The sequence below is a fragment of the Oncorhynchus mykiss genome, chromosome 6, assembly GCF_013265735.2.
Source record: "Oncorhynchus mykiss isolate Arlee chromosome 6, USDA_OmykA_1.1, whole genome shotgun sequence".
Classification (NCBI taxonomy): Eukaryota; Metazoa; Chordata; class Actinopteri; order Salmoniformes; family Salmonidae; genus Oncorhynchus; species Oncorhynchus mykiss.
In genome coordinates, this window is record NC_048570.1 from 27545584 (window position 1) to 27561529 (window position 15946).

At 43.7% G+C, this 15946-nt stretch overlaps 1 protein-coding gene across 4 annotated transcripts; it reads right to left on the bottom strand.

The window, feature by feature from the left end:
- Nucleotides 1–24: 24 nt before the first annotated feature.
- Nucleotides 25–14973, bottom strand: LOC110525643 (long-chain-fatty-acid--CoA ligase 1). Of its 4 annotated transcripts, none has more exons than XM_036979752.1 (21): nt 14829–14973; nt 9448–9701; nt 9134–9248; nt 8971–9035; nt 8749–8850; nt 8453–8552; nt 5065–5243; nt 4845–4877; nt 4688–4739; nt 4395–4468; nt 4007–4084; nt 3775–3909; nt 3519–3653; nt 1788–1883; nt 1616–1688; nt 1390–1478; nt 1147–1263; nt 902–1045; nt 674–775; nt 488–559; nt 25–328 (listed from the first exon to the last, which is right to left on the bottom strand). In XM_036979752.1, the coding sequence occupies exons 2-21, from the start codon at nt 9490–9492 to the stop codon at nt 188–190; spliced, it is 1947 nt and encodes a 648-aa protein (XP_036835647.1). In that variant the 5' UTR covers nt 9493–9701; nt 14829–14973; the 3' UTR covers nt 25–187. The 4 variants fall into 4 exon arrangements, with proteins under 4 accessions (XP_036835647.1, XP_036835646.1, XP_036835648.1 ...); XM_036979751.1 differs by having other exon boundaries at nt 14622–14950; XM_036979753.1 differs by having other exon boundaries at nt 9448–9751; nt 14622–14950.
- Between the last annotated feature and the right edge of the window lie 973 nt (nt 14974–15946).

A 15946-nucleotide genomic window follows, 5' to 3' on the forward strand; every position in this document is an offset into this window, starting at 1 on the left:
ACAATTGTTGGAAAAATTACTTAGATGCCCTAACCGACTTGCCAAAACTATAGTTTGTTAACAAGACATTTGTGGAGTGGTTGCAAAACGAGTTTTAATGACTCCAACCTAAGTGTATGTAAACTTCCTGACTTCAACTGTAAATGTCATTGGAGTGTGTGAACATGTGACAGTGGATAGAGGTCTTCTAGATGGCTGTTGTGCTATACATGTCTGTGATCTGTTCCTGGAAGACCCTGTGGATGTCCACTCGTCTGGTCTTCAGAGTGGGGGTGAGGAGACCGTTGCTCACACTGAACATCTCTGGATGCAGGTGCAGGTCCTTCACCTGACAGTGAGGAAAGAGATGGCAGAAGGATCAGACTCATGTCTCTATGTTGTATTCAGTTTCCTGTTACACCATGTTTTATGTCTTCATATACCATGGCACCATTTGTTACAAATATGAAGTCAATGTATGCCTGTATTCATGTTGAAGATTCCTCACCTGCTCAAATGACTTCAGCCCAGCTTCCTTCCCCACGGCTGTCATGTCTTCTAACACTTCTTTCTTCACATCCTGTAGTGAGAGAAGATTTCAAATCAGTACCTTCAGAATTGATACAATCCAACAACAGCAAACATTGTAAAGGTGCAGATGGCCTATTGAGTGAACCAGGGTGACGTCACATACTGGATTCTGGCAGAGTTCCTCATAGGATCCAACGATTCCCCTCTTCTTAACCCAGTCAATGAACACTTCTGGGTCTGGCACAACAATACCGATCAGGTGAGACTGGAAACAGGACATTCACACAGAAGAAACAAAACATAAAAACAGTGTTAGAAAGAATGACTGATTCTTAGAAAAGGGACTATTCTCTGACAGTGAATATGAGAGTATCACAAATATCACAAATACCTGTAGGCTGTCTCCGTGCACAAAGACCTGTAGCACAGGGACACAACGCATGTAGACATTCTCAATCTTCTCAGGGGCAATGTACTCTCCCTGGGACAGCTTGAAGATGTGCTTCTTCCTGTCGATGATGCGAAGTGTCCCATTCTAACAGGAAAACATACCGACACACATTCACATAAAAATCTACATGACTTGACTGACTGGAGGATCTACTGATCATTGTCCTCTATTGTAACCCAGCTCACCGGTAGCCACTGGCCCACGTCTCCACTGTGCAGCCAGCCATCACGGTCCAGGGCCTCTGTTGTTTTCTCCTCATCTTTCAGGTATCCCCGGAACACACTGTGGCCACGGATACAGATCTAACTCAGCAGAAAGGTAGGAACAGTGTTAATATAGGAACAGCATATGATGCACAACAGCCAGAGGAATACATTTTTGCTGGGTATGTTGTACAATAACACCATGATGCTTTGTTACCCCCTCACCTCTCCTTCTCCGTTCTTGGCATAATAGTTCATATCAGGAATGTCAATCAACTTCACCATGGCACAGGGCAATGGAGCACCAACATGGCCTGAGACACACACACACACACACACACACACACACACACAGTACCAGAGTATAACCAACATGCAGCTACTGGGATCAGTGACTAGTCGTCTCCAGATATGAAGTACATAGTTTCCCATAGTCAGAGTCAGCCTTTACCTGCACTCCAGTCACCTGGCATGGAGAAGGTGCAGCCTGCTGTGCATTCAGTCTGACCGTAGCCCTCAAAGATCTGCACAGAGCAGCAGGCACATTCCACATCACTAAACCTCACACCCCCATCTGAAATAAACCCACATATTTAGTCTGAGCTCCAGGCAGGTATTCTCACCAGACAGCCGAGGGTGGCCCTGAGGAAGGAAAGCACGGTGGGGGAGATGGGGGCCGAGGCGGTCAGGATGAACCTCAGATTACCTCCTAAATTAGCCTGAAACAGAAAAGAAACAACGAGAATCCAATTACATCTAGCAAATACAGTTTTCTGAAAAGGGAGACTTAACAGTGCATTAAGAAAGTATTCAGACCCCTTGACTTTTTCCACATTTTGTTACCCTACAGCCGTATTCTAAAATGTATTCAATTGATTTTCCATCAAATCTATACATAATAGCCCATAATAACAAAGCAAAAACAGGTTAGACATTTTTGCAAATATATAAAATTTAAAAAACTGAAAAATAATATACATAAGTACTCAGACCCTTTACTCAGTACTATTATTTATTTAACTAGGTAAGTCAGTTAAGAACAAATTCTTATTTTCAATGACAACCTAGGAACAGTGGGTTAACTACCTTGTTCAGGGGCAGAATGACAGATTTTTACCTTGTCAGCTCGGGGATTCGATCTTGCAACCTTTGGGTTACTAGTCCAATGCTCTAACCTGCCGCCTCAACTTTGTTGAGGCACCTTTGGCAGCGATTACAATATTGAGTCTTCTTGGGTATGGACGCTAGAATCTTGGCACAACTTTATTTGGGGAAGTTCTCCCATTCTTCTCTGCAGATCCTCTCAAGCTCTGTCACGTTGAATGGGGAGCGTCGGGGCACAGCTATTTTCAGGTCTCTCCAGAGATGTTAGATCGGGTTCAAGTCCAGGCTCTGGCTGGGCCACTCAAGGACATTCAGAAACTTGTCCTGAAGCCACTCCTGCATTGTCTTGCTTGTGTGCTTAGGGTCGTTGTCCTGTTGGAAGGTGAACCTTCACCCCAGTCTAAGGACCTAACGCTCTGGAGCAGGTTTTCATCAAGACTCTCTGTACTTTGCTCCGTTCATCTTTTTCTTGATTCTGACTAGTCTCCCAGTCCCTGAAAAACAACCCTACAGCATGATGCTGCCACTACCATAAAGACCTGATTGTTGGAGTGCTGCAGAGATGGTTGTCCTTCTGGAAGGTTCTTCCATCTCCACAGAGGAACTCTGCTCTGTCAGAGTGATCATAGGGTTCTTGGTCCCCTCCCTGACCAAGGCCCTTTTCCCCCGATTGCTAAATTTGGCCAGGTGGCCAGCTCTAGTAAGAGTATTGGTGGTTCCAAACTTCTTCCATTTAAGAATGATGGAAGCCACTGTGTTCTTGGGGACCTTCAATACTGCAGAAATGGTTTGGTATCCTTCCCCAGATCTGTGCCTCGACACAATCCTGTCTCGGAGCTCTACGGACAATTCCTTCGACCTCATGGCTTGGTTTTTGCTCTAACATGCACGGTCAACTGTGGGACCTTATATAAACAGGTGTGTGTCCAATCAATTGAATTTACCACAGGTGGACTCCAATTAAGTTGTAGAAACATCTCAAGGATGATCAATGGAAACAGGATGTACCTGAGCTCAAATTCTGAGTCTCATAGTAAAGGGTCTGAATACTTAAGGTATTTATTTTTAATAGATTTGCAAAAATTTCTAAAAACCTGATTTCACTCTGTCATTATGGGGTATTGTGTGTAAATTGATGAGAAAAAAAACATTTAATTCATTTTAGAATAAGGCTGTAACATACCAAAATGTGGAAAAAAGGAAGGGGTCTGAATACTTTCAGAATGCACTGTATGTGTTCAGTGACGTACCTGAATCCTGTTGAACACCAGCCTGTCCCACAGACTGTTGTTACGTACCACCCCACTGCTGAGCTCAGCCTGCTTCCTCCTCACTGCATAGTGCAGCACTGCCCGGCGCAATGGGGACGTCACGGAGCCTAAGATCTACACACAGACATGCATGCACACAGAAGAGAGCATAGAAAAAATGAGAAGTAAGGCCACATAAACAAATACCAATTGTAGGGTTGGTACAGTATCATAGGATTTGCACTCATCTGCTGACCTTGTCGTAGATGCGGTTGAGTAGGCGAGGCACCACTGGGAAGAAGGTGGGTTTCAGAGTCTTAATATCATCCATGAGCAGGGAGATATCCCCCTGGTAGAATCCTACCCTGGCCCCATGACATAGCATGGACACCTGAGGCAGACAGGAGCATTTAGAGCACTGTCTGACATGTATAGTCACCAAGACAGACATAGAAAAGTATTATTGTAATCATAAGAGGGTGAGCTACCTGAATCATCCTCTCAAACATGTGGGCAAGAGGCAGGTAAGATATTGACACGTCCTCTTGCTGAATTACAAATGACCCCTGTAATGGAGGGAAATAATTGACGCATAAAAAAAAGTTACACCGTGGATAATAGAGATGACATACAACCAATTAAAATATGCAATCTAGATTTTACAACAGCAATGTATATTTTACAAGGACAATTATGGGTAAACTATTTCGCATTCACAAGGGCTATTAAACATCCCATTTATCATCTCTTAAAACACTACAGGGAGAAGAACAGAGAGAGATGGAACGAGGGATGGAGTGAGACAAAAAGAGAGAAAATGTAGCTAGCCATGAAACTCCTTCTGAATTCAAGACGGAGGTGGGAGCCAGAACAGACCTCCAGGATCTTAATAACAGAGGAGGAATTGGAGGCGATGTTGCCGTGGGTGATCATGGCTCCCTTGGGCTTTCCTGGTCAAATAAACAGAACACAGTTTAGTTTGGAGGAGGGCATCACTGCACGGCTCTGTGTAACACCAGAATTTATCTCATAACTTAATGAGAGGTTGTCAGTGGGCCCCCATGGGCACATTCCTAGTAGCGTGGGTAAATGCTTAAGTATATGATTAACATGCAGGGTAGTGGGGGTACTTGAGGACTCACACAGAGATCTATAAAAACACATGGTACCTGTGGTTCCACTGGTGAAGCACACGACTGCCAGGTCCTGGGGTTGGGGTGGCTGCAACAAACAGACACGGATGAATGACAACAGGATCAAAAACAGTAAGGAAGCAGCAAAAACTGTAATTGTGACCCAATCGACATTTACCACAGAAAAACTCACCGCAGGATCTTTGAGGTTCTGTCGTCCAAGTTCCTGCAATACACACACACACACACACACGGTCATGTCTGTGGTACTCAAGGTGACTTCTAACCCCAGCGACAGGGTGTGTGATGGGATCTTTTGTTTGTGATGTTGATCCAGTATCACAACCAAAGAAGTAGGCATCTATTCTATCAATTCATCCTCTTTACATTTTATACATCTACCCTCCTCCCACCATGATCTGTGTGAGTTGAAGAATCTCCACTCCACAGTTCTTCCCCCTCTCCACTATGGCATCACTGCAGGGATTGAAGAGCACCAGACAGGAGAGAGTAGGCGTCACACCCTTCTCCTTATTCCCCAGAAGGGACTCTGCCTTCTCCTCCTTGTCACAGATCACCAGGGAGATCTCAGCTAGGAGGTGAAACAGCCAAAATTAACATGAAGATTAAAAGGACAGTGGTATAGGAGTGGACCAATAAATAAATAAACACACACACACACCCATACAGTTGAAGTCGGAAGTTTATATACACAACGTAGCCAAACACATTTAAACTCAGTTTTTCACAATTCCTGACATTTAATCCTAGTAAAAATTCCCGGTCGTAGATCAGTTAGGATCACCACTTTATTTTAAGAATGTGAAATGTCAGAATAATAGTAGAGAGAATTATTTATTTCAGTTTTTATTTCTTTCATATTCCCAGTGGGTCAGAAGTTTACATTCACTCAATTAGTATTTGGTAGCATTGCCTTTAAATTGTTGAACTTGGGTCAAACGTTTTGAGTAGCCTTCCACAAGCTTCCCACAATAAGTTGGGTGAATTTTGGCCCATTCCTCCTGACAGAGCTGGTGTAACGGAGTCAGGTTTGCAGGCCTCCTTGCTCACACACACACACACACACATACTTAAGTTCTGCCTACAACTTTTCTATGGGATTGAGGTCAGGGCTTTGTGATGGCCACTCCAATACCTTGACTTTGTTGTCCATAAGCCATTTTGCCACAACTTTGGAAGTACGCTTTGGGTCATTGTCCATTTGGAAGACCCATTCACGACCAAGCTTTAACTTCCTGACTGATGTCTTGAGATGTTGCTTCAATTTATCCACGTAATTTTCCTCCCTCATGATGCCATATATTTTGTGGAGTGCACCAGTCCCTCATGCAGCAAAGCACCCCCATGCGTCACGATTGGGATGGTGTTCTTCGGCTTGCAAGCCTCCCCCTTTTTCCTCCAAACATAACGATGGTCATTATGGCCAAACAGTTCTATTTTTGTTTCATCAGACCAGAGAACATTTCTCCAAAAAGTACGACCTTTGTCCCCATATGCAGTTGCAAACCGTAGTCTGGCCTTTTTAATGGAGGTTTTGGAGCAGTGGCTTCTTCCTTCCTGAGGGGCCTTCAGGTTCTGTTTATATAGGAATCGTTTTACTGTGGATATAGATACTTTTATAACTGTTTCCTCCAGCATCTTCACAAGGTCCTTTGCTGTTGTTCTGGGATTGATTTGCCCTGTTCGCACCAAAGTACGTTCATCTCTAGGAGACAGATCTCCTTCCTGAGTGGTATGAAGGTTGCATGGTGTTTATACTTGCATACTACTGTTTGTACAGATGAACATGGTACATTCAGGTGTTTGGAAATTGCTCGCAAGGATCAACCAGACTTGTCTTGGCTGATTTTTTAATTTTTATTCCCATGATGTCAAGCAAAGAGGCACTGAGTTTGAAGGTAGGCCTTGTAATATATCCACAGGTACACCTCCAATTGACTGAAATGACGTCAATTAGCCTATCAGAAGCTTCTAAAGCCATGACATAATTTTCTGGAATTTTCCAAACTGTTTAAAGGCACAGTCAACTTAGTGTATGTACACTTCTGACCCACTGGAATTGTGAAAGTGAATTATTCCAACAATTGTTGTAAAAATTACTTGTGTCATGCACAAAGTAGATGTCCTAACCAACTTGCAAAAACTACAGTTTGTTAACAAGAAATTTGTGGAGTGGTTGAAAAACAAGTTTTAAGGACTCCAACCTGGGTGTATGTAAACTTCCGACTTCAACTGTATATTATATACATAGTACGAGTCAAAGGTTTGGCCACACTTACTCATTCCAGGGTTTTTGTTAACTTTTACTATTTTCTACATTGTAGAATAATAGTGAAGACATCAAAACTATTAAACACATATGGAATGATGGAGTAACCAAAAAATGTGTTAAACAAATCAAAATATATTTGAGATTTGAGATTCTTCAAAGTATCCACCCTTTGCCTTGATGCACACTCAGCATTCTCTCAACCAGCTTCACTTGGAATGCTTTTCCAACAGTCTTCACTTGGAATGCTTTTCCAACAGAAGGAGGTCCCACATATGCTGAGCACTTGTGGCTGCTTTTCCTTCAATCTGTGGTCCTACTCATCCCAATGCATCTCAATTTAGTTGAGGTTTGATGATTGTGGAGGCCAGGTCATCTGATGCAGCACTCCATCACTCTCCTTCTTGGTGGTCAAATATCCCTTACACAGCCTTGAGGTGTGTTGGGTTATTGTCCTGTTGAAAAACAAATGATAGTGGGACCAAGTGCAAACCAAAAGTGTGCCTTGAATTCAAAATAAATCACAGACAGGGTCAACAGCAAAGCACCCCCACACCACCTCCTCCATGCTTCATGAGGGGATCCACACATGCAAAGATCATCTGTTCACCTACTCTGCATCTCACAAAGACACGGCGGTTGCATCCGAAAATCTCAAATTTGGACTCATCAGACCAAAAGGAAAGATTTCCACCAGTCTAATGTCCATTGCTCGTGTTTCTTGGCCCAAGCAAGTCTTCTTCTTATTGGTGTCTTTAGTAGTGGTTTCTTTGCAGAAATTCAACCAGGAAAGCCTGATTCATGCAGTTTCCTCTGAACAGTTGATGTTGAGATGTGTCTGTTACTTGAACTTTGTGAAGCATTTTTTTTGGCTGCAATCTGAGGTGCAGTTAATTGCCAATTGCTGAGGCTGGTAACTCTAATCCTCTGCAGCAGAGGTAACTCTGGGTCTTCCTTTCCTGTGGTGGTCCTCATCGTAGCGCTTGATGGTTTTTGCGACTGCACTTGAAGAAACTTTCAAAGTTCATGACATTTTCCAGATTGACTGACCTTCATGGTGGATGATGGACTGTCATTTCTCTTTTCTTATCTGAGCTGTTCTTGCCATAATATGGACTTGGGTCTTTTACCAAATAGGGCTATCTTCTGTATACCACCCGTACCTTGTCACCACACAACTTATTGGCTCAAACACATAAGGAAAGAAATTCCACAAATTAACAAGGAACACCTGTTAATTGAAATGCATTCCAGACCTCATGAAGCTGGCTGAGAGAATTCCAAGAGTGTGCAAAGTTGTCATCAAGGCAAAGGGTGGCTACTTTGAAGTCTCAAATATAAAACATATTTTGATTTGTTTAACACTTTTTTTGGTTACTACATCCTTCCAGATGTGTTATTTAATAGCTTTGATGTATTCACTATTAAAAATAAATAAAAACCCTGGAATGAGTAGGTCTGTCAACTTTATATATATATACACACACAGAGAGAGAGTATTCCAGCCTTACCCAGGTTGAGGATATGCACCATGGCCTCCTCTCCAAGTGTGTCATACAGGGGCACCACAGCCATTGAGAAGGTGTAGCAGGCCAGCTCTGAAATGATCCACTGCCACCAACAGAGGGAGACAGAGCATCACTATTAGAAAGACAGAGCCCAGACTCCTTCCTAACTGATGCTTGGTCACTACATTAGTGGAGTCTCTACAAGGACAGTGCTCTAACAAACAGGGAAATCTTAGGATTAAACATCATGGCATCACACTACGTAGAATAGCAGGGAAGGAATCTGTAGCCTTCTGTACCTCTGGTCTGTTCTGGGCAAATATTCCAACTAACTGCTCAGGGTTTGGTTGGCAGCCTTTGCCCAAAAGCCCAGAGCCCAGCACCTGTGCCTGTTCAGCCACCTAAAACAGGACAATCAGATAGCAACAATAATTCAAATCAATGAATAGAGCTTGAGCATACCTTATAATGTAATTACTTGGTAATAATAATCAAAGACCAAAGATCCACACTCCACAGACCTCAGTGTAGGATATCCACTGGTAAGGTTCCCCAGGTTTCCTGAAGCCAAGGCATGGGCCATCCCCTGTGCATCAACAATCTAGTCAGGTACACTCTGGCATGTCTGGTAAGTTGTCAGTGCTCCTAACTAGCCTGTTAGTCCACTGTGTCTGGCCAGCTCACCTGCCACCCTCAGTCCTCTCTGGAACATGTCATAGGCTGTCCTGGTGTCATCATAGTAGAACTCCAACAGAACGTCATCCTTGAGCAAAGCTGAACGCCTCCAATTGGGCTCTCCCTGCAATACACAGACTCCATAAAACTCCCCCTCTTCAGCTCTTTAATATAATCAACGTTAATGTAGTAGTATAACTACAAACCAAAATACAGCGATAAATACAAACTACTATTACACACAAACATGACTGTTCGGAATAAATATTACTCTTACTAACACTCATCTGCTCCTTGAAGCTTCCAGAACACAATACTCTCACCTGTACAGGGATAGACTGGGCATTCAGATCACAAGGGGGGCGCATGGGCCGAGGGCGAGTCACCAGCCAGTATGCAGTGAAGGAGGCCAGAGCCCCTATACCCAGCAGAGAGGATGGGGATAGAGAGAGGGAGGAGAAGGAGAAAGAGGACGACAAAGGGAGAGAGGGGACAAGGCTCCAGAAGTCTTTGTTTTCAGGTCCTCAAACCCCCCCACTGGTACGAAGGGATTGTAACCACTCCTGAAAATGCATAGCTGAGAGAGAGAGAGGGAGAGAGAGAGAGAGAGAGAGAGAGAGTATTTGCCTGAATGAATGAGAGAGAAATATGAGAGTCAAAAGTGAAAGCAATTACATCCAGGAATTCTCTACAAACTTGTGAAAAGACGTCCAGGTGCTATTGTACTTTAGAAACAGAACATAAAACATGTATGCAAGAAAGAGGAGTTAATCTCCCTTATACAATAGTATTCCACAGTCGTGGCCAAAAGTTTTGAGAATGACAAATATTAATTTTCAAAGTTTTCTGCTTCAGTGTCTTTAGATATTTTTACAAGCATTTCATAAGTGTCAAAGGCTTTCATTGACAATTACATGAAGTTGATACAAAGAGTCAATATTTGCAGTGTTGACCCTTCTTTTTCAAGACTTCTGCAATCCGGCCTGGCATGCGGTCAAATAACTTCTGGGCCACATCCTGACTGATGGCTGCCCATTCTCGCATAATCAATGCTTGGAGTTTGTCAGAATTTGTGGGGTTTTGTTTGTCCACCCGCCTCTTGAGGATTGACCACAAGTTCTCAATGGGATTAAGGTCTGGGTAGTTTCCTGGCCTTGGACCCAAAATATCAATGTTTTGTTCCCCGAGACACTTAATTATCACTTTTTCCTTATGACAAGGTGCTCCATCATGCTGGAAAAGGCATCATCACCAAACTGTTCCTGGATGGTTGAGAGAAGTTGCTCTCGGAGGATGTGTTGGTACCATTCTTTATTCATGGCTGTGTTCTTAGGCAAAATCGTGAGTGAGCCCACTCCTTTGGCTGAGAAGCAACCCCACAAATGAATGGTCTCAGGATGCTTTACTGTTGGCATGACACAGGACTGATGGTAGCGCTCACCTTGTCTTCTCCAGACAAGCTTCTTTCCGGATGCCCCAAACATTCGGAAAGGGGATTCAGAGAAAATGACTTTACCCCAGTCCTCAGCAGTCCAATCCCTGTACCTTGTGAAGAATATCAGTCTGTCCCTGATGTTTTTCCTGGAGAGAAGTGGCTTCTCTGCTGCCCTTCTTGACACCAGACCATCCTCCAAAAGTCTTTGCCTCACTGTGCGTGCAGATGCACTCACACCTGCCTGCTGCCATTCCTGAGCAAGCTCTGTACTGGTGGTGCCCCAATCCCGCAGCTGAATCAACTTTAGGAGACGCTCCTGGTGCAGTGGAAATGTTTTTGGGGGATTCAGTTCATTTGCATGGCAAAGAGGGACTTTGCAATTAATTGCAATTCTTCTGATCACCCTTCATAACATTCTGTTATGAAGGAAGTATATGCAAATTGCCATCATACAAACTGAGGCAGCAGACTGAAAATGTATATTTGTTTCATTCTCAAAACTTTTGGCCACGACTGTACATGTCAGTTTCAGGGATAAGAGAGGCTGTGGGGGTAAATGTTTATGGAACAATTAGGAATGAGACTGACAGATCCTATGCAGCCCAAAATGAATAAAGCAAAATTACAAACAAACTTGGTGACCAAAACTAAATAATACAACATCCACTGTTTTTAAAAAGCCCAGCCGAATCACACTGGCCCTCCGGCTCAGCAGACAGACAAGGGGACTGTTTTTAAAAAGCCCAGCCGAATCACACTGGCCCTCCGGCTCAGCAGACAGACAAGGGGACTGTTTTTAAAAAGCCCAGCCGAATCACACTGGCCCTCCGGCTCAGCAGACAGACAAGGGGACTGTTTTTAAAAAGCCCAGCCAAATCACACTGGCCCTCCGGCTCAGCAGACAGACAAGGGGACTGTTTTTAAAAAGCCCAGCCGAATCACACTGGCCCTCCGGCTCAGCAGACAGACAAGGGGACTGTTTTTAAAAAGCCCAGCCGAATCACACTGGCCCTCCGGCTCAGCAGACAGACAAGGGGACTGTTTTTAAAAAGCCCAGCCGAATCACACTGGCCCTCCGGCTCAGCAGACAGACAAGGGGACTGTTTTTAAAAAGCCCAGCCGAATCACACTGGCCCTCCGGCTCAGCAGACAGACAAGGGGACTGAGGAGAGAATGAATGGGCTGGGGTGTATAGGGGAGAGGGACTCGGAAGTAATCCTGATTGGCTAACCAGAAACATGCGCTTAGGTTACTCTTAGTCAATTCTGTGTCTACCAACGTAGATGGAGCTACAGGGAGGAGAGAATAAAGAGGGAGCGAGTGAGGGAGAGAGTAGATGCATACAGTAACAGAGTTTGGTGGCGAGATGGGAGGGACAGCGTGATGGCCTGTAGGTCCACCCTCATGTTTCCCTGCCAGTCTGTAATTGCTCATAATCAAACCAGAGTACGAGAAAGAAACATGGACTCAATATGTTAACCAAAACAAATGTGAAACAAACGTACATCTACTAAAACATTTCATTCTCACACCCTCCTGTCTTTTAAATCTCGTATGTCCTTCCAAACTATGAGTTTGCCCACAGTTCTACTTTCTCTGCTTATGCACATGGAATTCACATCACCAAATAAATCCCCCTCCCCTATACCCCTCAACCTCTCACCCACTTTCTCCCCCCTTCTTTCAAAAGTGAAGGGGATAAAGGGTGGTCACCCCCCTCTCCTTCAGTCTTTGAACCAGGCCAACTATGTCCCAGTTCGCTCCCCTGGAGAAAATAATTACCAAAGATCCATCATTCTTTTTCTCATTACTTTTTCTTCAAGTTCTTTGAAAGTTCTAGGACCTCTCCAAATGCACAATATCTAGCCAGAATACATTGCCCTGAACTCAAATAAAATGGCATGTTGGAGTGGTAAAATAATACATATGGCTACAATTGTCTTAAGCGTTGCACTACAGTACGAGCCAACACCTGCTGAAAAGTGGCAGTCTGAGTTTGGAAGGTCCCCATGGCTCCTTTGACGTATACAAAGACAAAATAAATGGTCTTTCATATATGACACATAACAAATGGCTTGCTAAGAAAAATATCCCCCTATGTTCCCCTATTTCTCTCTTTATCTAGACTAGAATGTAGTATTATCTCCCTTCCTCCCTCAGGCCCATTCATTATGGCTATTGTCAGAGCCAGACAGGGACTATTGTGCTTCCCTGTCACTTACTCCCAAACAGAGATGAGACAAAGGGAATAATGGAGACATGTGAAACAGTTACTAAGCAAATGAAATATCTAAGAGGGATTAAATACACCCATTGTAGGCCTCTAACATATATTTGCGGTGTTATAACGTGTAGATTAAACGCGACAATCTGGAATTAATCACCTATACTGCTCAGTAAGATAGGCATTAAAGGGTAGCATAAAGCACCAGCTGAGAGTTTCAAAAGTGACAAATATTTAACAAGACACCCAAGGGCAGTTTGCATGTCTGTGCATATTCACTCCTGCTGGCAGGCAGAAACCGAGATTAAAAAACAGAGCAATACTAAGACAAAAGCAGAAACCACATAATGTGTCATTCTCTCCAATGGAAAATAATGAGGATCAGGAGCAGTATTGCATCCACTATCTGTATCCTCATTGTCTTTGTACTAAAATAACATAGGTACCTATGTCACTGCAGGCCTGGATCTATGTTCCACAGGAGAGAGGTGTATGGGGGAATGTGGTTGACAAGGGATTTATTCATCAAGCAGAGATTCAGCATTTTCCAGATTTCCAGTGATCAAAAGCCACCACACTACAAAAATCTCATTACACGTGTGAGCAAATGGCATGTTGGCTTCAAAGACCATCCCTGATGATGAAAGACAAATGGCGTGTTATTCTCTGACCCAGAAAACTACAGGTGGTGAGAGGAAGGACTGAGTGGCAGCATAGCCTAGCACTACACCAAACGGTTCTCTGAATGGAGATGGGAAGAGCACTGGGGACACGTGAGGTTAGTGAAGTGACAGAGTAAGTGGCAGAGTAAGGGGGAGAACGAGTGAAATGCACGGTTGTTTTTCGGCTGTGATTCCCAAATGAAGCGTGAAAAACACAGACATAGTCACAATTAGGGTTTTGGGAAGGGAAAGGCGGCGGAGAGGAAGAAAGATGGCACGGTATGCGTCACGGTGATGGCTGCTGGGAAGATTAACTGTCCAGGAGCAGACAGAGCAGCATCACTCGAGTCACACACACTCAGAGAACACAGGAGTTCTTTGCAGAACTTCTACCACCATCATTAGACTCCCATGGTATTGATTAGGAGGGCCTGTCTTGAATGTGTGTTTGTGCACTAAAGCAGCACAGCCCACTATGCATAAATGGACACTCAAACTTCAGCTGTCCAAGGTGTCACTTTTAACCAGTGTTACTATACCTCCACTATCTGACTGTACCAGTGACACAACAGTATGCCAACTCAGCCCTGCCCAGACTGCATTCCAGCAACATGGACAACTTTTAAACACGTTGCCTGTGGTTTCCATAGACAGACATAGACTTCGATATTAATGCAAAGGCACAAAGCCCCTGCAAAAACAAACTCAATGCAGACACATGGGTACATGCAGCCAGACATTATGTCCGTACAGCATGAATTGCAACTGGAGGAATTCCAAAGAACTCAAGCTATACATGTGTTTGGTCCAGCTGGCCAATGGGTTTCAATGGGTTTCAAGCCATATAGCAATTACCTTTGTGTGGAGAAAAAGAAGGACCACATTATTCTGCAATGGGTGTTCTCACCTCATATGCTAGAATTAAAAGTATAAAGAACTATTTGAAATATATCCTTACTTGAAACTGATAACCTACTGTTATGGCAGCTGACAATTTCTTACCATGCATTGCAAAGTTTAGAATATCGAGCTCGAAAATCTTATTTCTGTCCCATTCATGACCAATACATAACTTAACATGCATCGTCTTCAGAAAAGACACACGCCTCTCTCTTTCTCCGTTGACATAATTATGCAGGACAACTCAAAATCGTCAAAAATGTACTGTAACGTTACCTGTTTCAAAGCTTGTATCGAATGGAAATGGTAAACAGGTTTTAAGTGTATTGCACTTAATGCCCCACGATGAGTACACTCGCTTGTATCCAATAGTCACTACCAGTGTGTTACAATTACCTACTTTAGCTAATTTGTACCTAGTAGAGAACTTTCCCCACAGTTTAAAGAAATAGTTTCACAAGAGTCGAGGCAACCGACTCTTACCTAAACGAAATCTAGGTCACCCAATTTTCTTCAAATTGTGGTCTTCTAGTTCGGCGGGAGTAGCGAAATCACCAACCGACACCAAACACACCAAAGTGTAACCCTTAACCCCCCTCTTCTTGAGAGGGGTACAGCTGCAGACCTCATCCCTCGGGCCCCTCTTTATACCGCCACCTACTGGAGACCTCATCTCTCAGGCTCGTCTCTATAATGCCACCTATTGGAGATCTCTCAGGCCCCTCATGTCTCATACCCTCATCCTCAGGTACCTCTCATCTATCAGAGATTGCCATAGAACTGAACTCTACATGTCAGACAGGATTATCGTCATCATCCAACATAATTCACAATTCTTCAATAATACAAAATAGGGTTCAATTTGTTGTCTCCCAAATAGAATGAAATAAACACGTCAATGAAACAATTGGGATAGCGACATGAAAGGCATTCCAAGAATAAAATACTTACAAATTAGCATATAAATCAGGAACAGTAGCCTGTCAAAAAATGGCTGCCACTGCGACCCGTAGAACGATAAAGTAGTCACGAGCCAATAGAAAGATAAGCATCTGTAACGGATGTGAAACGGCTAGCTAGTTAGCGGTGGTGCGCGCTAAATAGCGTTTCAATCGGTGACGTCACTTGCTCTGAGACTTTGAAGTAGTGGTTCCCTTTGCTCTGCAAGGGCCGCGGCTTTTGTGGAGCGATGGGTAACGATGCTTCGAGGGTGACTGTTGTTGGTGTGTGCAGAGGGTCCCTGGTTCGCGCCCGGGTATGGGCGAGGGGACGGTCTAAAGTTATACTGTTACACATCCAACAGCCTTTTGAAAGAGGGGATTCGTTTTTCCTGGGCGGTTCGTCACTGAGGGGCCTGAGCGATGAGAAGGACCTGAGAGATGAGGTCTCCAATATGTGGCAGTATAGAGAGGGGCCTGAGAGATGAGGGGCCTGAGGTATGAGGTCTGCAGCTAGTCTATTGCTCTTGAAATAAATGATGAGAGAAAAAAAAGATATTGAATTCGTAAAGCACTTCATATCTCAACTCAACAAATGCTGGAGGTGATTAAAAAAACAAAAACATTAAAGTGCTTTATAACACCTTATGATTTAACAACCAG